The 22,628-nt window shown below is 48.9% G+C and overlaps 8 protein-coding genes across 8 annotated transcripts; 4 read left to right on the top strand and 4 right to left on the bottom strand.

Moving 5' to 3' along the window:
- Positions 1-702: 702 nt before the first annotated feature.
- Positions 703-5,616, top strand: FIESC28_11586 (uncharacterized protein; the record flags this gene model as incomplete). Its single annotated transcript, XM_031165706.1, has 1 exon — positions 703-5,616. One exon carries the CDS (start codon positions 703-705, stop codon positions 5,614-5,616), a length of 4,914 nt encoding a protein of 1,637 aa, XP_031010228.1.
- Positions 5,617-7,129: 1,513 nt separating this feature from the next.
- Positions 7,130-9,087, bottom strand: FIESC28_11587 (uncharacterized protein; the record flags this gene model as incomplete). Its single annotated transcript, XM_031165707.1, has 3 exons — positions 7,130-7,686; positions 7,731-8,685; positions 8,737-9,087. The coding sequence occupies 3 exons, from the start codon at positions 9,085-9,087 to the stop codon at positions 7,130-7,132; spliced, it is 1,863 nt and encodes a 620-aa protein (XP_031010229.1).
- Positions 9,088-11,661: 2,574 nt separating this feature from the next.
- FIESC28_11588 (uncharacterized protein) lies at positions 11,662-14,170 on the top strand (the record flags this gene model as incomplete). The annotated part of the gene is made up of 8 exons (XM_031165708.1): positions 11,662-11,734; positions 11,789-12,164; positions 12,212-12,283; positions 12,331-12,454; positions 12,503-12,673; positions 12,724-12,987; positions 13,037-13,154; positions 13,203-14,170. 8 exons carry the CDS (start codon positions 11,662-11,664, stop codon positions 14,168-14,170), a joined length of 2,166 nt encoding a protein of 721 aa, XP_031010230.1.
- A 420-nt stretch (positions 14,171-14,590) lies between these two features.
- Positions 14,591-15,451, bottom strand: FIESC28_11589 (uncharacterized protein; the record flags this gene model as incomplete). Its single annotated transcript, XM_031165709.1, has 1 exon — positions 14,591-15,451. The coding sequence occupies one exon, from the start codon at positions 15,449-15,451 to the stop codon at positions 14,591-14,593; it is 861 nt and encodes a 286-aa protein (XP_031010231.1).
- A 769-nt stretch (positions 15,452-16,220) lies between these two features.
- FIESC28_11590 (uncharacterized protein) lies at positions 16,221-17,901 on the top strand (the record flags this gene model as incomplete). The annotated part of the gene is made up of 4 exons (XM_031165710.1): positions 16,221-16,267; positions 16,328-16,637; positions 16,695-17,628; positions 17,681-17,901. 4 exons carry the CDS (start codon positions 16,221-16,223, stop codon positions 17,899-17,901), a joined length of 1,512 nt encoding a protein of 503 aa, XP_031010232.1.
- Positions 17,902-18,147: 246 nt separating this feature from the next.
- Positions 18,148-19,554, bottom strand: FIESC28_11591 (uncharacterized protein; the record flags this gene model as incomplete). The annotated part of the gene is made up of 1 exon (XM_031165711.1): positions 18,148-19,554. One exon carries the CDS (start codon positions 19,552-19,554, stop codon positions 18,148-18,150), a length of 1,407 nt encoding a protein of 468 aa, XP_031010233.1.
- A 1,009-nt stretch (positions 19,555-20,563) lies between these two features.
- FIESC28_11592 (uncharacterized protein) lies at positions 20,564-21,640 on the top strand (the record flags this gene model as incomplete). The annotated part of the gene is made up of 2 exons (XM_031165712.1): positions 20,564-20,649; positions 20,701-21,640. The coding sequence occupies 2 exons, from the start codon at positions 20,564-20,566 to the stop codon at positions 21,638-21,640; spliced, it is 1,026 nt and encodes a 341-aa protein (XP_031010234.1).
- Positions 21,641-21,787: 147 nt separating this feature from the next.
- Positions 21,788-22,235, bottom strand: FIESC28_11593 (uncharacterized protein; the record flags this gene model as incomplete). Its single annotated transcript, XM_031165713.1, has 3 exons — positions 21,788-21,972; positions 22,031-22,154; positions 22,203-22,235. The coding sequence occupies 3 exons, from the start codon at positions 22,233-22,235 to the stop codon at positions 21,788-21,790; spliced, it is 342 nt and encodes a 113-aa protein (XP_031010235.1).
- Positions 22,236-22,628: the final 393 nt, after the last annotated feature.

The following is a 22,628-nucleotide window of genomic DNA, read 5'->3' on the forward strand; positions in this document are numbered from 1 at the left end:
TACACGTCTATGCTATCATAGCCCAATTGTTGATCGACAGACCGCCTCATGCGCTAACCGGTACTGTCCTGACTTTTTTTGCATTTCGCCTTTCTATTCCGCCGATCTGCCCGCTCGCCCCGCCGTCTTGTCTACCAGACCCGGACCTCTATCCACCTCCGCGCTGTTGGATTGGACCTGGCTCAACTTACTTATCGCTATCATCATTGTCACACTCGTTTTCCTGATTTGACATCGACCGGACATATCCTCTCTCACGCTGTGCTATCGATTCTCGCAATCCACTTCTACTGATCATTTAATGAACACGCCTCAAACCGCTCACATCGACAACCTCTCACAGGCCCATCTTAGGCCTAGGTAGTACATGTTTCGCTGGTGAGACTCGCCCGCACCGTCCGTCCATCTCGTACCTACTTGCATCTGCACACTACATCCGAGACGCCGTTCCGTTTGTCGCACGCACCCACACTACCTGCCTACTCACGATACAATACGATACGATATAAGACATTCACTCTGCTCTGTCTCGTCTAACCGCCTTGTTCAACATCTGAGCTCTTCGCTACTTTGTGTGCCTACCAGTCAAATTCTTGTCACCTGTCTATTTGATCCATTGCCTTCCTGCTTCATATCGACCGACCTGTCCTGCCTTACCGATGACGCAGCCTTCAGTGTGCAGGCTTCAGTTCCTTTGCTAACATGCTGCGCCGTCTAGCCTCACTTAGTCACTCAGACCCCAACGAAAATCCACACGAGCACATGTCACCGCAGCCAGGAGATGGTCCATCATCCCCAGATACGTCCCGGCAGGGTGGTCTTGCCCATGTTCTGCGGGGTCTAACAAGTTCCAAGCTCTCCAAGTCGTCGCCGTCAATAGCATCGCCTTCGTCTACGACCGCCGTGCCGACTGCTGAGTTCGTCCATGCTCCCCCGGCAGCTTCGTCGAACCCACCTCATGGGCTATCTACCAGTCATATGGAATCTTTCGAGCTTTTGAAAAACGGTTCTCCCAATGAACGCATTGCCGCCGCCAATTCGCTGAGATATGCAATTGCTGAATACCCCCTAAATCCTGTTCTGGATATTTGGTATGCTGCAAAGGACCTCATCGATCCCGCAAAGCCTGCCTCGGCACGGACTGCCGGTTGGGAGCTTTTGACAGAATGCGTGAAGCACGACGCTTCTTCCGATCTCGAGCGTCAAGAGTATTTCACGACGCTGTCAGCTCCTGCGAACCCTGAAGATTTTCATTTACAATTGGCTGCTCTTGTGCACCTCACTCGACGGGGCCGTGTCTTGACAGGTTTTGATTACGAGCTCATTCCCCTGCTAACCAACTGGCTTTGGGAGTCTTACAATGCAGTGCGCGTGGCTAGGAGGAAAGCGTCCAAGAGCTCAAAGGGTCCATCTCGAAATCGTATCGTAGCTTCGGGCGAGGAAAAGAACCTGGCTCAGCTTTTCGGCTTTCTCGTCGACGTTATCAAATTCAGCTTCAACAATGCAGACGCATCGGCTGTATCGGGATTGATTGACCGACTACTAGCAATTTGCATGAGTACTAGCGTGGAAGACGACCTCAGGTCAAGCATAGCAGTCATTGATGCTATTGTAACATTTGGGTCTATCCCGGAGGACAAACTAAAAGGTTGCGTTCAAGTCCTCGGCTCTATATATTGCATGGTAGGGGGCCTCCAGAAGGATGCATGGAACACGCTCTCAAATCTCTTCAAGAGTCACAACGGACAGGCGACCATCCGTATCCTACTGGACATTTTGCGAAATAGCCCTTCGGATGGTGCCAAGGAGAAGGACGTGAATAGGGAGATACGTGGAGCTCTGGCTGTACTGCAGAAAGTCCTTTCCAAGAACCCAGAGAATGGTTATCCAAGTGTCCCCTTCGCGTTGTTGGCCGACGGACTCGCTATTATCGCAAGGACCGGCACCTCTATCAAAACCTTGACTGCCATTCTCCAGCTTTTGAATGCTCTGTTTGACGATGGAGATGGAAACATGCATCGTCTGATAGTCGACGAAGACTGGTCAGTTATCCTGGAGGCTGCCGCAACTTGCTCCCGACGCGCCATTCCAGGACTCCATGAATCCGACGGTCTTCGTAGCCCTGTCAGAGACGACAAACCCGAAGGAGGGCTGAGCCGTGAACTCATTACTCTTATTAAGAGGCTCGATATTCTCATCAATCAAAAATCTGATTTGTTTGTTCCGCGGGGAAGTGTCGTTTCGTTCCTCACCGAAGTTCATCAGTTTCTTCCCGACGAGACCGCGTCTTCAGTTCTGAACTACTTTCAACAATTCCGATGCTGCTCGCCCTCAGATCTCCAATGGGAAGAGAATCTGGCCTTGGTTCTCAAAGGCTTCTTCGGCAACAGAGATCGGTCATCTCAGATCAGACTTCGGGCATTGGAAACGATTATGGACGCTTATGAAGTCGTAGATCTAGTGGGCGATGATCCCGAAGAAAGCTTCATTCCACAGCTGGCCAAGAGTGTCCTTCAAGATGTTGCCGAAGAAAGTGACGTTATCGTCCTTGAGGGCATAATGTCGCTCATGGTCCCTGTTGTAGTGTCCTGTGACATGGAACTATTCGACTACATCATTGATGCCTTGCGGAGCATAGTAATTGGTGATCGACTAAAGTCGCCGATTTCATCATCGACATCTCCCAATCCATTCGCGCAAGCTATCTCCGACGACCACATGCCGCAACAATCTCCCTCAAACGTGGTAGCCAAAGGCTATGTCAAGATGTTCGTCCAAACTATGGACTTCGACACTGAGAAGTCTCTGAGGTTATATCATGCGCTGATCAACATTGTTAAATCGAGTCAATGTGAAGTCGATGCTCGATTGACGGCTATGAAACTTTTGTTCAGACTTCGTGCTGACTGGGCTAACCGTGTCTTTATTACAAAGACCCTCGAAACTAATTTCGTTGCCCCGACCTTGTGTCGAACACCGGAAACCCGCGCGAAGAAGCAGGCCGAAGAAACTGCACAGTCTATCCGACTACTACGGAATGAGCATGGCGGGTCGTCCAGGTCTGCTCGTGGTGTTTCGTTTAGTCAAGGTGAAAGGGGTATGCCGATGCGATCTGCCAGTGTTGCTGCTGGGAGTGGCTTGATGGGGAGTGCCGGTAATCCGGCCAGATATCACCAGCTTTGGAGTCTCCCTGACCCTGAGGCTCTCCCTGAATCTGTCACAGGCGTTTTCAGCCCCGTTCTAGTCTCCCACCGTCATGAGACGGAAGGCGAGCAAACACGGGAGGACTCCGAAGAATTGGAAACAAAAGAAACGACCGAAAAACAAGCATGCGACGCTAGGACTGTCGCCCTCGACATTGCTACCTGGCTAGAGGCGGTCTTGGGCCTTCTTCATGGCAGCGATTGGGAGGTTTACAGTTTTGCCCTTGTCCATCTGCCGTCGCAGCTGAGCAATCACGCCATCTTTAGGGACGCCATTCCGCAGATACAAGAGCTTCGAAGACTTATCTGTGAGCAGGTCAGAACCAACTCGTTTCAAGAGCCGCCCAACGCGTCCGGCTTGCGGCGGGCTGATGTGGCGATTTGTCTTTTCCACAGTCTGACCATGATACTGAGTTACCACGATCACTTCCAGAAAGGAGACGAGGACGAGATTGTCAAAACCTTCGTGCATGGCATTGCCACCTGGGAACGAAGTGCCAAATGCTGCATCCACGCGTTGTCTATATGTTGTCACGAGCTGCCGCTCTCAACAAGCAAATCACTGGTTCAGCTGTTGACTAAGATGTCTACCATCATCACACAACCCCACGTTTCGATTCATATTCTCGAGTTTCTGGCCTGCCTCAGCCGTCTGCACCACGTATATGTAAATTTCCGAGAAGAGGAGTACAAGATTGTGTTTGGTATATGCATTCGCTATCTACAGTCGGTGAGGGACAGAAAAGGCTCCAACAGAAACAGCCATGCGAGTGAGCCACCGACGCCAGCTGCCTCATCAGCGAGTATCTCGGACGCTGTACACCCAAGCGCAACAGATGATCTACCCCAATATGTTTATGCACTGGCATATCACGTCATTCTCTTTTGGTTCCTGGCATTGAAACTGCCTGATCGCGCCAACTTAGTTGGCTGGCTTGTCAGGAACATTTATAATGAAGTCGAGGATGGCAGCACCGATAATGAACAAGCACTCACCTCAATCGATTTTATGCAAAGGTATACATATGCCGATGTGGAAGAGTCTTCTCAAGATCCCCTCTTCACGTCTGATCGATTTGGCGAGATTCTTAAGAAGCGTTGGTTAGTCGGATACAGCATCGTTACTGTACGGCAAGCAACAACGACAGGCTGGGCTCAGATTGTCAAAAGACAACCTTCAGGCACCTCTGCATTCACGATTCGAGAGACATTCGATCCACCACCGCCACATCAAACCCCCAACTATGTCGACATTAGCAGAGAGGGACAGGTTTCGACCAACACCATCTTACCCAGCCACATCATGGTACAACTCATGTCGTCCATCCCGCAAGGCAATGATCTAGCACGACCTATACCGCTTCCTGAAGATGACACTGTTGACAGGGCTATTCGTGTGTTTGATCGAAGCTCAACCGTTGACGGTCACAAAGTTGGCGTGATCTACATAGGGGAAGGGCAGACCGACGAGGTTGAGATTCTTGGCAACGTCTCTGGCAGCAGTGATTACATGGAGTTTCTCAATAATCTTGGAACTCTGACGAAGCTTAAAGGAGCAACCTTTAACACTCATGGATTGGATCGGGAATTCGATACAGACGGCCAGTACACTTTCTGCTGGCGGGACCGTGTCACAGAAATCGTATTTCATGTCACGACACAGATGCCTACGAACATGGATCATGACCCGCGGTGCACTATGAAGAAACGACACATTGGAAATGATTTTGTCAACATCGTATTCAACGACTCGGGCTTGCCTTTCAAGTTCGACACGTTCCCAGGCGACTTCAACTTCGTTCATATTGTCATCACGCCAGCGTCCAGGGCCTCGTTTATTGCTGCTAGAGAAACTTCAGAGCATAGCCAGCCCTTTTATCGCGTACAAGTTCTAAGCAAACCCGGCTTCCCTGAGATATCGCCGGCCTCGGAGATGAAGATCGTGTCGCTCAAAGCCCTACCAGGCTTGATCCGCTTGTTAGCCCTCAATGCCTCCGTGTTTTCCCATGTCTGGGCAAATCGCGAAGGTGGTGAGCACGTCAGCTCCTGGAGGAGTCGTCTACGTGCCATCAAGAGACTCCGAGAGAAATATATGCCTTCTAAATCGGGGCAAGTCACACCTTCAGCCTCGCAGAGCTCTTCTCTAGGGGGCACGACCCCAGTCCATCAGCAGCAGCAGCAGCTTCTACCGCAGAGTGATGCGACTTCGTCGCGTCCGGCAAGTACCGTCCGCGATAGTTTCACTAGCCTCCGTCGCACAAGCGTAGCCACCTTTTTCACCAGTACAAGTGAGCAGACCTCGCACCGATCTTCAATGTTATCGTCCTCCACCACGACCAATGACACTGAAATCGGGACATCACACGGACAGGACACACACACCGACACTGTTGACTTTTCCAAATGGGCCTAAGCAATGCGATAATGAATGGGATGTGGAAAAGGCAAGAAAGGAGTTGTACTACTAGAAGGAAATTCATCATGTCATTTGAAAAGGTGGGAGGCGTCCATCTACGTAAGGGTATCCTGGGGGTGTTATCAAAAGTTCTTGTTTTTGGGTCTAACCTTGATTTTTGTCTTCATATCCCTGTTTCCAAGTATGTTTGTTTCTTCCGTTTCTGCTGATGGATCTATTTGTGTTATATATACCCTTGAGCTATGCGTTACTCAAAGTAGACCAGTTTTACTCTGCGAGAAGGCATCAACATATGGTGGTTATCCCAGCTTGGCATTCCCGCATAGTATGCATTAACCAGGAAATTTCTTAAGTCCAAATCACATTTTTAAAAGTCTACATGTGATCATGGACCCATGGCTAAAACTCATCCGACCTGGTCAGCCGATGCAATGCAATGTTGTTTCCGTGTCGTTTTGTGCGACGTCGCGTGGTTGAGAAGCTGTTGTGTAATGATTGCGGAGTTCACTAAGACTTGTATGTTCCATTGCCGGATTTTGTTTGGCTCATTGGCGCATCCCATTGCCTTAAACCACATTGCTGCACAACTGCATGGTGTGGCTGACGGCCTAGAATGGTATATGGTGAGAAGATCTACCAAAGGTGATAGTTACACAAGTATGGCATGCGCGGATGAAGGAGCCAAACAAAGCAAGAATCATAAATCCTTCACCTGCTTGGTACTGTACATAGGTAGGATACTTTGCCCTCTGCATTATAATGTGGGTACACAAAAAGACTCATTTAACTGATTGCGGCACCTTTATCAGACAAACAACGTCCAGCTTGGAGGTAACATAAGCAGCAAAGCCAATAGTAGAGGATCCTCTGTGTGAGGAACCACTTGGGGTAGTAATAGAAATATAGCAAGCTGCCCAGACTTGGTGATTTTGGTGATACCGCTCCCCCGTAAGCTAGACAGTAGCTGATTGAGAGCAAGTGATCAATACAAGGCCTTCCCGCAATATGACTGGTATATTCAACATGTATGAGCAGTGCGTATAGTAGTAGGCTTGATACCTATCGGGTCAAGTGTGATATATCGTATGTGGGAAGCAAGACGGCCGGTGAATTCTCGTCCATGGTGAATCTACTACAGACTGGAGCCGACGCTAGACATCCTTGTCAGCCACGTAGCTTTCCAAAGCGATTATCACAGTATGGGTCTAGAGTCGCTTTACTCGAACGAAGTTCCGTGTTGATGATCAGTATCAGTAGCACATCCCGGGATTCTTCTTGTTCCTTCTTGGCCACTGTGATCGATCAGTATGGCGAGCATTCTTTCCTTGGCCAAACAGGAAGTCTCATAGCAAAATCAAGATATCTGCTGCTCTCCAGTATGGCCATTTAGTGCATGTCATCTGGTTTTCCGGGGTTGTATCTCGGATTTCCGCTTTCCGATGAGCTAATTAAACCCATAAAAAAGCACAGCGTCCAAGGTAAAGCAGAACATGTGCAGTTCGCGGAGGGGTTAGCTAGATGCGAATCTTGGTGATGAGCATGTGTGATGCAGAGTGAAAATAATGAGATAATCCATTGCCATACGGGGCGAAGATGTCGATTCAGTGTTTAGGCAACCAGGGTTTTCAGACAACATCGAAAAAGAATTGCCTGCGAAGTTGTACTCGAAGGTTCCGGTTCCGGTTCGAATTTGTTTGACATCCTTCTTGACCAGTACCTGGATCGCAGCTCTCCCAGCATCTCTCCCACACCTACGTTCTGGATGAGGTTGCCGGTCGCGCTTATTCATAGCTCCTGACGTAGATAGAAGAGCATCTTCATGCTTAGACTTTACGCCATACCTCTTTATACTCCGCCCATTTGCTGAACCCTGGAAAAGCTTGGGGTGAGAAAACGCAGGCAAGGGGACCGGGTTTTCCTTACCTAAAGACTGCAACACGTTCTCATCATGCCTACTGCCGTCAACAAACATCCCCACCATCCCTCTTTCGCTCAGAGTCTGACGACAAGCAAGAAGCAGTCTAGTTGCTACTGAGTCTCGACGATTGACCATGTCAGGATCTTCATCTGGTGGATAATTAGTACAATTCATCACGAACCTAGCAACTTACCTTTGATGCAGATACACGAAACACCCCCAATTCCTTGTCCTATTGCAGCCGGCCATGGGATATCTGCACCGCAGGGGCTCCCATTGTTGGGGAAGTAAGTGATTGCTGCCGCGACCAAGTTGTCTCCCTCAAGACCAACAACAACGTCATTAATATAGGAACTGTCCATAGTTCTGGCATATTGGTCATACCATCCGAACCCAAATCTCCTCTGTGACTCTTTAGTCGCAATATCTATGACCTGCTGGTAATCAGAGAGCTGGCAGGATCTGAATGTCAAACCGGCTGAAGCTAAATCAGGCATCGGAGTATCGGCGAATTTCAAGAGCCAATCTAGAACAAGTCGACCATGACCAGGCTTAGTAGACTCCTTCAACTTCCATCCTTGTTTCTCGAACCATTCCGTATTGGTCACATGAGCTGGCAACCCATAAAACAGTCTTGGAAATGTGCTACCGATTTGTATAATGCTGACTCCTCGAATTTTGCTGAGTTTGCTCACAACTTCATTGTGAAGCATACGACCGATGCCTTGACCCTGATAGTTCTCGTGAACAATGATGGCTGCTATTGATCCAATCAAGCGATCGGCGCTGTTATCTATGTATGTCGTAAACGTAGCGCAGAATCCAATAACCTTCCCATTCTGAGGTTCCCGGACGATATAGTGCATCGCATACCCATCGCGTTTCAGGGCGGAACCAAGAGCTGCACGATCCAGACGGAACTTGGAGGGGAAAGATGCCTCCCACAAGGTATGTATCTCGGGAAGATCTGTATTAAAGTCCCATCCAACAAGTGACCAACTGGGTGAAGGAGGAAGGTCGCTGGACATTGACTTAGCGGCAGTCGTTGATAGTTCCGTGGTCAAAACAGCGGCGACCGCCTGCAAATCGGACACGAAATATCCCGAACACTGCACTACAGTCTGAAACTCGTACTCTCGGGCCCTGTCCTGAGAGACTTCACAGCATGCCACTAGAACAAAAGGGCGCTCCTCACATACTTCTCGAACCATATCGGTGAGTTCTAGTTGAAAAGTACCCTCATCAGATGAGAACACACTGAGCACGAAGATGATAGTTCGCGCTTTCTTGATAAATGCCACATGTGTACCAGTGATGCCGGAGTTTTTGGTATATGGAACGTGTCTGATGAAGGGATATGACTGCTCCAATGCTTTGCCAAGAGGCTGAAAAGGATCAGTTGAACTGGGAAGAGCTGGATCCAGGGGAACCACAGCAGGAGTTAATAGTAGAACCAAATCCCCGTCCACAAGGTTCTTCTGTAGAGGGATCAGGTTCTGGTGGTCCCATAACAAAGTAGCCAGTGAGCTTTGATTTTGGGGATCTGACATTGTTTACAGGCGTATGAAATATCAACAGCAGTGCAATTACATGGCCGTTTGGACTGTTGCTTGTGTCTATCCCGGTTAAGTGTGCGGTATCCACAAGCACCCAACCCCCTTAGGCATGAATCAGCTTTCAAAGGGTGCTTGCAACTGATGACAAAGAGAGTGACGAAGAACCGTAGGCGATAGTTCAGTTTGTCTGCAGTTCAAGAGATTTATATCTGATTGTCGTTATTGGCGAGGCAGGTTGTGCAACGGTAGGGACCAGTCGACGGTTTCGAAACTCATATAAGCCGGATTTTGAGTCAAGCCAGGTAGGCAGGGAAAGGGACAAAGGAGAGAAATAGACTGCCTATTCATTTGAGCCCGAACAGGTGGAAGATAAGCAAATCAATGATCTATAAATGCGGGTTCGTGACGACGATGACCTAGGGCGCCTGCTGGGGTCCTGCGCAGTCGGTCAGCCATCCAAAGCACTGGGAGGAGGGTTTAAATGAGTGTGGGGTTGATGGGACGAAGGCTGCGACATGAATTGCTATCTGCAATCAGCCGCCATGAAGCGCCAGGGCTACACAGTGACCTCTCCAGTTGCCAGGATAGATCGAGCAGGGTTACCCGACCAAAAATATCGGCCTTGGCCTAGATCAGTTGGTGGTCATGGACTCGTGGCATGGAGAGCATCTCATTCGTGTGGGATTCAATCGACAAATTGGGGTTGCCGAAGGCGAGGATCGGTAACACGGTGACGGTGGGTTTGAACTGCGCCTGCTCAAGGCTGCTTGGTGGTGACACGAAGATGCACGTCGGTAAACGGGAGATTTGGTTGCAGAATAGTGATGTACCATAGGTATGTAGTGACATAGGATGGCACATTCGTTGTTTGCAGCGCGGTTCACAGACGCTACGCAACGTGTTTTGGAAAGGGAGGTAGGTGAGCGACCAAGAAACGAAGACGTATCCGTATGTCCCTTGATGACCGCTGGCTTTACTCAACTATTCCGGTCCTGGACCTCGCCGAACAACAGCCAAGTAGGGATATTCAGCAGAAGGGATTGGTCAATCGTTCATGCTGGCGTGTTGGAGGCATTCTTGAGTAATGCGGGCATGTAGATAGTTTGTTGGTAAGGATCTGTGCTCAGTCTGATGGATCAGGGTATAACAAGACCGTGCTCATGCGCGCGTGGGCGGCTCCAAAAGTGTTGCATTGATAGATTCGCGGTAGTAGTCGTATACATACATAGGGCGGAGGGGAAGTTTGACCGCTGTACTGCCATGGAGATGTCTTTTCCTGGGTTACGTAGTAGGGTATGTTTGTTGGAAGCGAACCCAAGTGTCAGCCACGGCTCTGGTAAGCCTATCGATATCGGGTACAAAGAGCCCAAGTCAAGGGATACCTAGTGTCGTAGTAGCCATGGCTCCAACGGAGGAAGAAAGATGAGACATGAGGAGGATGAGGCGACTTGACATGTTAAGAGAAAGGAAAGAGAATGTTGTTAACCTCTTTTTCAACAATCATGCCCGAGGATTTGGACGGAAGGCACTACGGAACGATTCATACTCGTACCTTCCCTTGAGTACTTCGTGCCCGCGTACTATCTTTGTTGGTAGGTAAGTAGGTAGGTAAGAGCGTTAGAAACTGTAGAGTAAGCTTTACGGCAGGAACGGCCCGCGATTACCAGTTTATAGCGTCAACAAGCCCCCAAACGATGCAAAATGAAACTCAAATCAGGTATTTACATTGCCGTACTAGTACGTAGTAGAGTAGGTGCTGATGCCGCGGCCAAATGATCGTCAGAGGGCAGCACTGCCGAAGCCCGGGCATCCTTACTGGTCTAGGTAGTCGCATTGGATAGAACATCTCGAATGGTCGGGTACCTACCAATGAAATCCTAATCGCCAAGATAGTTGAACTAATAACGATAGTACCATCTTTAGGCCCAGGGTTGTAGGTAGTTTTAGTATACAGCATAATGACTACTGTAACAAAAATGGCTCAAGGTTAGATTAAGCTCCGGCAGCTTTCGTTTGTCCAACGTCTCACGGCATTGCTAGTATCCATCTAGAAACAATACTATGGAAGGTACTGTAGCCGGGCAGCTACCTGGGTGTGCCTACCTGTAAGCTGTAGACACCTGTATCTCGACCAAGTTACCTGCCAACAGATTACGGCAAGCCGAGAAAGACGGATTGGTTATCGCAATACTCACAAGCTCTACTCGGAGTCTTATATTCCAATCTCCACTGCTGCTATAATAGGTATTATTATCGTACGTTTTAGAAGATAGTCTGTAATGTAAAGCTGGGATCAATAGTAGGCACAGCACAGACAGTGACAGACGGAAGCTGTATATAGGCCCCACCCCGACCTATGAGGTCCACCTTCCCCCGAAAACCGAAAACCGAAAACGCGCCTCTTTGGGCCGACGCGTCCCACTCATTCACAGCAACAATTACCACACAACCTAAACCCCGATAGCTGCCGCTCGGCTCCGGAGCCCGTACTATACATCCTTGCCCTCTCTAAGTGACGTTTATACATCAAGCATCAAAACGAGATAGCCAGTTTCACACAAGCAACGCATGGAAACAGACATCGATCCCGCCTCGGCGGGCCAGGAAGAGCTTCGTCTCCTCGTGGGTGATGTTATTGAATGTGAGTTTGGTTTGTCATGACAAAATACATGTTCCATACTCACGACATACACAGCGGCCAAAATACCAGCCAAAACACGCGCGTCCAGTGTTAAGCCTACCATCGCCAACCTTACCTCTCTTTCTTATGAATGGGGTCTCTTACCCGAGACTCTCGACAGTCTCATCAACCTCGTTACAACACCAAATCATCTGGACCAAGCAAGCCAGGCTGCTATCATCAGAAACCTCTACCCCGTTGAAGCTGTCTCTCGAGGTTCTGTGCTTCGTGTCGTCTCTTGTCTTGGTCACGGGACGCTTAAGCCGTCTCTGACACTGCAGGCGGCTCTCATCAAGTGGCTTATTACAGTACACCACACTTTAGAGTCACCACAGGTGCTCTCTCAGGCGTACCCTGTTCTGTTCAATCTCCTTAATACTGCAGCCACTCGGTAAGCCCAATCTTCCCAATGACAGGCTTTGTGCTAATGCGTCTCAGTCCCAATTTGAGTCATCTTCTTGCTCTTATCACACGGCGCAAGCACGTTCGACCTTTTAGAATTCAGGCTTTGTGAGTATCAGCCATCGTTATCCTTACTACTGACTTACATAGTCCAGGCTTAACCTCTCAAGACAAACAGGAAACGATCCTTCTTTGATTGGTCTTCTAAGAGTCTTCAAAGACTATTACCCAGAGGTTATTGTGGGAGAGGTTGTTCGTGGCAAAGCGTTATCCTTCAAGGTATGCATCGAATAGTGATCGAAGATTCTCTTACTAACATGTTGCTAGCATCCCGATCCGCAATGGCGAGATAGGTTAGACGAGATTCAAGAGGCACACTTTTATAAGTCACAAGAAGGCATATCTAAACCAAGAGATGGTTTCCGTGTTCATCGTCCTATTGGTCGTGGTGCCCGAAACAAGACCATTCCGCTTGTACACACGTCTCATGTAACGGAGGTTTGTGAATACCAGAGCGATTAAGGACGAATCTTTACTGACACTATCAGGACGCCGTCACACTTGAGGAAATCGAAAATGCAGTTGGCTTCGTCAAGAATCTCGACAAGCTAGAACTGCCCAATCAGCTAGTTGCTGTCTTAGCAGATCCATTGCTACAAAAGCTCATGGTTCTGCGACCAAGCATGGAGTCTGACCAAAGAATAGCAAATTGGCTCAGCTCAGCTCTTCAGGATGTAAAAGATGGCGATGCGGATGAAGCCACTTTCTTTGAGCTATTAGATATTCTCCGAGACTATGTCATCTCGACCAAGGTCTGCTTGTTTCTATAATTTCCTCTAATTTGACACTGACGGCCTGCAGACCTTACCTCCCGTCCTGCTCGACTTCTTTGCTGGGTTTCTTCCACTCTGGGACAGCTCTCAACACCGCGATTCGATGTTCACTATCTTTTCTTATTCCCCACTAATTGATTTCCAAAGTTCGTCTTGATCACTCTCATTCCGCTTGTATGACTAACTCCCGCCAGAACTATACCAACACATCCTCAAGCCTCTCGAGGATGCCACATTGGACAATACCCCTGAATCCCAACTGGCGGTCCTCAACTTATACAAGCATCTCCTCCATCACTGGATGGTCGTTCTTGAATCCAGTGAAGCTATACCGGATAATGCTAGTGATGCTATTACAGACTTGATCCGGCACGTCAACCCTCTGGCTCTTAGCATCGCCCAAACATCCACCTCGGTCTCAGCACGCTCTGCCATCCTTGACTTTTATGAGCAAAACTCTCGACTCGTCAGCCACGAAACCTTGAAGCATTACATTCGAATTGAGCTGCCGCCGTCTCATCTCATCTACATACTCTTTTTTAGCAGTTCTGTCGCCATTGTATCGCGTATTTGTGCCATCCTCGCCTCGTATAAGAAAGGATTCGAGATGGCCATGTTAACAAAACCAAAGCGCGACGGAAGCAACCGTATTGACTCGGCATCATATAATAGGGTTTTTGTGAGCCTTTTCAACGGGTATCTTATGGACATGTGTAACTGCTTTTGGAGAGGCAAGGCCTTCACCGACAGCGACCCAAACGCACAAGGTTGCTTGGTCCCAAGAAGCCTTGTCCCAAAACTCTCTTCATACGTGAATGTTGTGGATACATCCCAAACTCTTACATCACTATTCTCACTATCATACTCGCCGCTCCTGTGCTTACAGAGCACTCGGTGTATTCAGAGTCTCGAGAATGCTGAGATCAACAGTGACACACCCCTGCGTGTCAGACACGAGGGACCACCGACACAAAGCAGTCTTGGACAGCTGGCAAGTTCTGGCGGGATCCGTATTTCATGGCAGGACTATCGCATCAAGGTATTGGAGGAACTTAGCGCAAAGGAGCTCGCTGGTATCACAGACCTCCTGAAGAACACAATGACGATTTTGAGAAAATTGATAGACGGCGAGGGAAGCACGAGACCAACCGCGACGCAATGATGAGACATGAGACTGGGGTTGATATACCATCGTTTTGTGTCTAACTAAATTCGTAAGACTTGTCCGGTTGAAGTGACCAAAGTCTAATCCCCCTTGGTTGGAATGCAGGGTATCAACAATGCTATAAGAAGCACATTCAAGAACCAGATTCCGCGCTCATTGTCATGCATAAACTGTTGAAGAAGATCAAACGCCGTAGAATACAGGGTTGAGGACTGTTTCCCATCGAATCGAACGCCATGGGTGAGTGCCAAATATCACTTCCCTCTTCCTTTTCCTACTGACCACGCCAAAAAAGAAACAATGCAGTTGAGTGCCACCGATCTTGCCAAACTCCAACTAAAGAATAAAATAAAACCAGAGTACATTGTTAAGAATGCATCGATAGAGGTTCCTCAAATAAAGACGTGTAGGCGGTACTTATGCTTGACGCTGCTTGGACTCGTCGCCATAGCCACCAATCTGGATTCCTCCGAAGCCGTAAGTCTTGCCTTCGGGGCCGCGGTTAGCACCGCTTCGTGGTCCTCTTTCCTTCAGGTCATCTCGAAGCCAGCTCAGTACGAGCTCTCCAAGACGACTGTTGCCAGAGTGACCGACAGTTCCGTCGATGGTAGCAAGCATCTTGTCAGCCTCATCCCACTCCTTGACAGTACCAAGGTGCATATGGGCGAGGTGAGTGGGCCAACCAGCAAGGTTGTCCAAGATATGGGTAGCGTAGACGATGGTGCACTCTCGGATCTCCGTCTCATGCTTGAGCCAGGCAAGGAACTCGGCACGGCTTAGAACGTCGAGGTCGACGGTGATCTCGTCGAGAAGCAGAACAGTCCAGGGCCGCACGAGACCCATGGCAAGCTGGACACGGCGGCGCTCACCGTCGGAGACAGCGTGCATGCGCCAGTTGGTGTCGACATCGAGCATGGCCACAAGCTCATCTCGACGATCAGGGTAGGCATCGCCACCAACCGAACGGAGCAACTCATTCACACCAATGTCAGTTCGGACAATAGGGTTTAGAACCCATTCGAGACCGAGATAAGTGACGCCCTCAAGACCCTCCTTGAAAGGATCAACTCCACAGATCGAGATGGTATCGCTAGGTGCAAGACGCTTGCCAGCGAGGAGACGAAGCAGGGTCGTCTTACCAGCACCGTTGGCACCAATGAGAAGAGTACGGGATCGCGGAGGAAGGTCAAGGGTGATGTTCTTGATGCCAGTTGAGTAGTCGGGGAACGTGTATGAGAGGTTGTTGACCTCAACACGAGGAGCTTTGGGAGGAGCCATGATGAGCGCAGGAAGTGATGACGTTGAGATGTTTTGTGACAGAACAGACGAGAGACCGGTCAAGTATGAAGAATCAAAGAGAAGTTTGCGAAGAGAATAGTTCTTTAAGTAGTCTGGTTTATCAAAAGTATGAAGTTATATAATTGGATGAGATGGTGCGTCAGAGATTTCCCTCCCCCTCTACAGACTACTAATAGTACCTACCGTACTACAGTAGAATGCCGTCTCGACCGGTACATGGCGGGGTCCGATAAACATCAGATTCCAGTGGGGTCCAACCTTTCCAACGATTCTATATTTTACCGTGTATGTATATGATTTAGTTATGGCATTGTATTTTTTGTGACACACTTGTGTTGCTTTCAAGATATCAAATATCTAGTTCTATTTGAAGCTGGGACGGGCTTGGCTGTCCTCCAGTATCACGATGGACGGGAAGCTGGATGACCCCTCCAAGTTCAACACTTGAGGGTACTCCCTTTAGTGGGCTCACCGCCCAAGATCCAGCACGTCATTCCCTAACAGGAACCGCTATCGGTCCCTTATCCGTTGCCTAGCCACTTTACGCCAGAACGCGTCTAGTCGCGGACCAGAGCTTCTCCACGCCTTTTCCTGCACTAGACGAGACGACAGATCAAGCCAATTGCACAATATCGAGACGTTTCACCAACACATTTATAACTAGTCAATGAGGCTCGAATGAATCAGCTTGTTCCAACCCTGAAGCTCGTATCCTCCATTCTGTTCCTATATCTCGGCACTCTCCAATATGGTGACCCTCGAAGAGGTCGAGGGCAGTCTCTTGCAGAAGCCATCGTAAGTTCTACCGATTGCTCATTATTCGTTACGACGACAATCTAATCAAGAAAACTACAGTGATGCTGCCCACGAAGTTCCTTCCCGGAGTGCTTCCACCTATAAACCCCTGCAATCCTTCGTCCTCGACAAGCAACGTTCCTACAAGCAACAGTATGGAGACATGTACTTCCTGCGTCTTACAAAGATTAAGCCAGCTGTCGATCAAGTAGCCGCCGCGGCATGGAATGGCACTACTATTGGTGATGAGGAAGCCCAAAGGGTTGAACGGGTGCTCGATGTCCGTCAGGGAGAGCTATGCTGGGTGACAGGCACCGTATATATGGAGATGCCCCTTAAGCCGAATATTCTGGAGGACGTGTCCAAGGACGTACGACGTCTCCCCTCATCTACTCCTAATTCATGAAGCGCTAACTCGAATGCATAGCGCTGGATCTCCGCTCCCATCTCGACACCCAAATACTTCTCCGAAGATGATCAGGTTATGCTAGAGGACGAGTCGGGTCGTATCAGACTGGTTGGTGACCTGCTCAAGACAATAAACCTTGTGACAGGGTGCATTATCGGGGTTGTGGGCACCGAAAATGCCAACGGAGAACTCGAAGTCATCGATATCAAATTCCCCGACCTACCTCCTCAACCGGAACGTTGGAGCCTCTCAAAGCCTGCTGCGGACAAGGACAAGACGGAGAATGAAGATGAAGAGATGACAGACGCCTCGGAAAAGAAGAAGGGCAACAAGAAGATTGCCATTGTGTCTGGATTATCTTTCTCGGGCACTGACGCTTCCTACGCTCTTGAGCTTGATCTGCTTCTTGAGTATCTGCTTGGTGAAGCCCTGGCCTCATCAAATCAAATCGACATCTCACACATCAGCCGTCTTATCATCGCTGGAAACTCGATCTCAACAACAGACCGCAAACCTGCCGCTGCAGATGAAGCGCTCCCAGAAAAGAAGGGCCAGAAGAAGTATGGTTACGACGCCAGTGCCTATAACCCTCTTCCTTCTCAACTCTTTGATTCTTTTGTCGCTGAGCTCCTCCCCTCTATCCCCGTTACAATGCTTCCGGGTGCCCAGGATCCTGCGAACGCTAGTTACCCGCAGCAGCCTGTGCATCCGGCAATGTTTCCTGCCGCACGAGCTTACACTCGCGACCCAGCTGCCTCAGACGACCAACCAGCCTGGTTCGATACCGTTACAAACCCTTGGGAAGCTGAGCTCGAAGGATGGCGCGTCCTGGGTACCGGTGGTCAAAACGTCGACGATGTTTTCAAGTACGTGGGCAGCGATGACCGTCTTGGTATGATGGAGGCTATGTGCAGATGGCGATGCTGTGCCCCGACCGCACCTGATACACTATGTAAGTGCACGCCTACGCAACCACTGATATCTTTACCTAACATACTATCTAGGGAGCTATCCATTCCAAGATGACGATCCATTCGTTATGCAGACCTGCCCTCATCTCTATTTTGTCGGCAACCAACCGCAGTTCTCAACCAAGGTCATTCATGGGCCTGAGGGTCAGTCAGTGAGACTAATCACCGTCCCATCCTTCTCGCAAACGAAAGAGTTGGTGTTAGTCGACACTGAGACACTCGAGGTGGAGAGGATCAAGATATCTACGACATAAGAACCATCACGTAGTCGAGTTACAAGATAAAATAGGCGACGAAAATACCCCGAAAGCAATAGTTGATTAAGCATATCGAGTCCTGAGTTACGTGCTGAGCAAATCAAGCGATCCCGCATTCGTCCAAACCTTCGATAAACGCCCCTAATTATCATCACCATCATCCCATCCATGTTTCTCGCTCCCGTGAACGCCTGTCTCAAATGAAATGCATAATTCAGCCCAGAGTTGCCTCAACCCCCCAACTTACTCCTCGTACTCGGAGTCATTGTCTTCGCTTGATTCATCGTCTGCGTCCTCTGCCGCCGAGTTGTCCTCTGTCAGCACGTTGTGGAAAATAGCTTCCCAGTTTTCTCCGTCGTCTTCGTCTTCGTCTTCCGATACATCCCCGCGATCGCCCATTCGCATAACATGTGGCTGGAGATGTTTTTTGCAGGCTTTTTCTACAGAAGCTTGAAGTCCGTCCAACCTTTTGTGGATCTCTCCAAGTCGCTTGTATCGAAGCCATCTCATTTTCTTATCTCCCTTCCAGATGTCGGGCCTGCGCGATCTTTTCTTGCCCTTGACTCCTTTTCCCTGGGATTTCTTATCTTGGATCTTCTGGTACCTGAGCTGTTTCACGAATCGTAGCTGATGGGCGCGCAGCAGTATCAGAGAAGAGGGGAGGCCGATATTGTCGTTAAGATGTTTGTTCCAGATCTTGATACGAATGATCTCGCAGCATACGGCCTTGAGCGCCATGATGATCTCTGATTTTGAATCGAACCAGTTGACAAAGGTGAAGTTGCCGTGTTTGTACTGCGGACTCATGATGATCGTCAGTGTGTGGATGTTGGTCTTACCAGGTTCCTGGGCAAACATCTTGATAGCATCAGCCATGAACTGCATGGTGTAGGATTCGTATCGGTTGTGGTCGGCCTGCAAGGTGATGTAGCGGAATAGATAGGCATACTTCTTGAAATCGATAGTCCCAGCTTCATGGACTGCTCTTGCGCGGACGTCTTCGTCACCAAACACGGTGGTGTAAGTCTCTCTGGGGCCGAGCTCTGGGACATAGGCGTTGCTTCTGGCCAGTTCGTGAACTTTGGTGATGACATGGGATTGAGTAGGCTTATCGCGAAGGCGGTAGAGAAAGGTGTTTTCGCCGTAGAGCACACCGATGGCTTCATCGAAAACCTTCTTGCAGACCATGAGAATGCTGATATCCAGGCCAGGTTTCTCCCGCTGATAGACCCTCTTCCAACCGTCGTATACAGGAATGGGCTTGTGGGATACAAGGAGGCCGCGATAAATCTCCTCTCGAATCTCACCGGGAAGATCAAGCAGGCCGCGTTTCTTAGGAGGCTTCGTCTTGTTTCTGCGCGAGGGTTTGGGTCGAGTTTGACGTCCAGCTAGGGGACGAGGCTTCGTATTGGTGCGACCGCGAGGTGCGAGAGAAAGTTTGGGCTTCTTTCTTGGAGTCGTGAGATAAGGACCAGGGATAGAAGGAGGCCTGGCTGTCTCGTCATCGTCAAACGAAGGTTCTGGACGGCTCTCTTCGTGAGGCCCCCAAACGAATTGATTTGTTGGGATCCCGTATTCTTTGAAGTCTTTCGGCAAGGGCGCTTCGATCTGCAGCTTGCAGCGCTTCTGTGGAGGTTCTTCATCTGCCATGGTGATGGTTGGTGTAGAGGGAAAGGATGTGTAGGGGGAAGGGATGTGAAGAGGAGGAGTGGGTGGAAAGGATCCTATTTATATTCCGGAAGATGCGACTGTGATTCACTGTAATGTTTTGCGATGCGGAAAGATATCATATATTTTGTCTAGGCATCTCAACTTCTCTCCCAGCTTCAAAAGTCCACCGAGTCTGCTGCAATCCTGCCTAAGATTTTCCTAAGATTCATAAATTCCTTGGGACTCGGAAATCTTCCCTCGGCTTTCCAACTCTTGTCTTGGTCTTTGTAGAATTCAAAAAGGAGAATAGAGTCGCCAGTATACAAGTTCGTTGACATATCGTGGAACTGGAGATACAGCATGTCTACCATGGTTGAACCAGTTGAGATGAAAGAACTGCAGAAGGAGATCATTCTTTTCCTCTAGTTCTTATCAACAGAAAGTCAATCAACATTGGGAGTGATATCATCCAGTGTTGAAGTTCGCTTACAACTGTTGAATCTAACTCAGATCTTGTGGTCATTATATACAACTTGTGGTTCTGGAACTGATTTGAAGAATGAGATGTAGTCACTTTTGCGCCTTTCGGTTATCAAGTGGATACAGTTCGTGTAAATGAATCTATGGAGATACATGGGGTTTCTTTTAAGGGTCCAACGTTCAACTCGGTTTACCCCAAACATCAGCATCAGCATAGGGTAACTTTGATTGGAAATGCCACTCAAACCTAATTGAAAATATTGCCAGGGTTCATATTTGACGTACTTATAAAAGACCATATTACAACTTAGCATCTCATCCATCTGAGCTAACTCTTTTGACTCATCTCTCAGTTATTGTATATTTGGTTTCTAGCTCCTGAATTAAAGAACCTTCTACAATCGTAGTAGGGCGCAATTTGGCCGATCTTCGGAGTTAAGAGCGGCAATATATACGTTCCCAGCGTCCCCAGATACAACCTCCAGCTCTCTCAAATACCTCGACTCTTCCTCACATAAAAATACTCATAATGGGATCTCTAGACTCTGACGCCAAATTACCATGGATCAAGACGCCGTGTCTTCCGAATCCTCAATTATCTCGTCTTACAGGATGGTACGCTACACAACCTCCCTATTTTGAGCAGGCCGATTAACAGTCTTTCAGTAATGTCTTCCTCAAATATGAAAATCTACAGCCTTCAGGATCATTCAAGTCTCGTGGAATCGGTAACCTTATGACCCAAGCTGCCGCAGCGGCCACGGGCCCTGTTCACTTCTACTGCTCTTCCGGTGGCAACGCTGGCTTGGCGTGCGCAACTTCTGCCATCTCGCTAGGTCAAAAAGCTACGATTGTTATGCCGACCATCATCAGCCCGCTTATGAAGGGCAAGCTTCTTGATCTTGGAGTAGAGGTGCATCAAAAAGGCAAGAATTGGGCCGAGTGCGATAAGTATATGCGTGAAGAGCTGGTGGCGAAGGACCCCACGGCTGTTTATGTCCCGCCGTTTGACCATCCTCGGGTCTGGGACGGAGCAGCGACTATGGTGGATGAGATCCGGGATCAGGTCGAGGGACGCGTTGATGGTATCGTCTGCAGCGTTGGCGGAGGCGGTTTGATCAACGGTTTGATGCAAGGCGTTGAGAGTCGTCCATGGCTAGGCGAAAAGCCAGCGGTTCTAGCCGTTGAGACGGAGGGGGCCGATAGTCTCAACGCAAGTGTCATAGCAGGCGAACACGTAACGCTGCCCGAGATGACATCGATCGCGACATCTCTCGGCGCTACGAGAGTTTCTGAACAGACATGGAAGTGGAGTCAGCATCCAACAGGGACGATGAAGAGTCTCGTGGTGTCTGATGCTGATGCTGCTATAAGTGCTGTGCGCTTCGCCGATGATGCACGCCAGCTGGTTGAGGTAGCGTGCGGTGCGGCTTTGGCAATTGCTTACCGAGGAGACTTGAGAACGGTCCTTGGCGAGGGTTTGTCTGATGAGGAATGGAGTAAGAAGAATGTGGTATTTGTGGTTTGTGGTGGTTCTGGTGTCACGTTGAATATGTTATCTGAATATCGGGAGAAGTACTCGGGGCAGTCATCCATCAAGGTCTGAGTTAGATGGAAATATATAGACAACACACGAATGTAGAATACCGATGACTGAATTTGGTTGCTGTGTATTCATCTTTGCGAGTGCAACTCGCTAATTCATTGTTCCTGTTGCGCCAGACTCCATTGATGCCCATGTATTTCAATTCGCCTAACGTTTGCTTGCACCTCCTCTGCCCTTGGTGGTTCCTTTCTCAGCCTTGGCCTGATCGACGAATTCCTTCATGATTTGATGCAAATCAGGGTTCTTTCTAGCCAGAAGCAACACGTCGTCTGTTGTCACTGTTGAGCGTCCTGCGTGGTTGCTGAAGCTCTCCAGATCCGTGGCCACATTCTCTGATCGCAGTTAGCCAGTATCCTCTTACTTTCTGAGCTAAGAATAATGGTGACCTACCAATTTGTGTCCAGACGAGTTCTGTGAGTGCACCGATGAATTGCGGTGTGGCGTTGCGGTTGCGATTGAGAGACTCTTCATCGACAATTTGACCGACGGCGTACCACAAGGCAGCCTTGAGACGCTGTTTTGATGTTAGCTGAAGCTCAACAATTACAGCATCATGAATTACCTCTCGATCTTGGTCACCGGTTGTGTCAACCATTTTTGTTGTATTAAAGATGGTGACTCTTGATGTGTAGGTGTTGAACGTGCTTAGTTAGACGCGTCGCGGGGCAATAGTGAATGAGATAGCATCCAGCCAGCATCCATTGGCGGGGTATGAGACAGATGGCCTCACCAGTAAACAATTCATGTTAACAAACTGGTATCAAAGAGCAATACCTTTCTTTAACTTGGATAGTTCAAATGGGTATAATAAATTGCATAATTCAAGGCTTCATAGCTCAGTGTTTCACTAACATAGGTACACAAACAGCCTTATTTTACAACACCAGAGCACTCCTAGGTACCTATCCATGCACTAAAATGACTTGCATTGATTGCCTCACAAACCAAGTCCGTTAAAACTAAAACGGGTATTGTCTCTTAAGTCTCG

The sequence above is a fragment of the Fusarium coffeatum genome (assembly GCF_003316985.1).
Source record: "Fusarium coffeatum strain FIESC_28 chromosome Unknown BRIP53273_contig_435, whole genome shotgun sequence".
Lineage (NCBI taxonomy): Eukaryota > Fungi > Ascomycota > Sordariomycetes > Hypocreales > Nectriaceae > Fusarium > Fusarium coffeatum.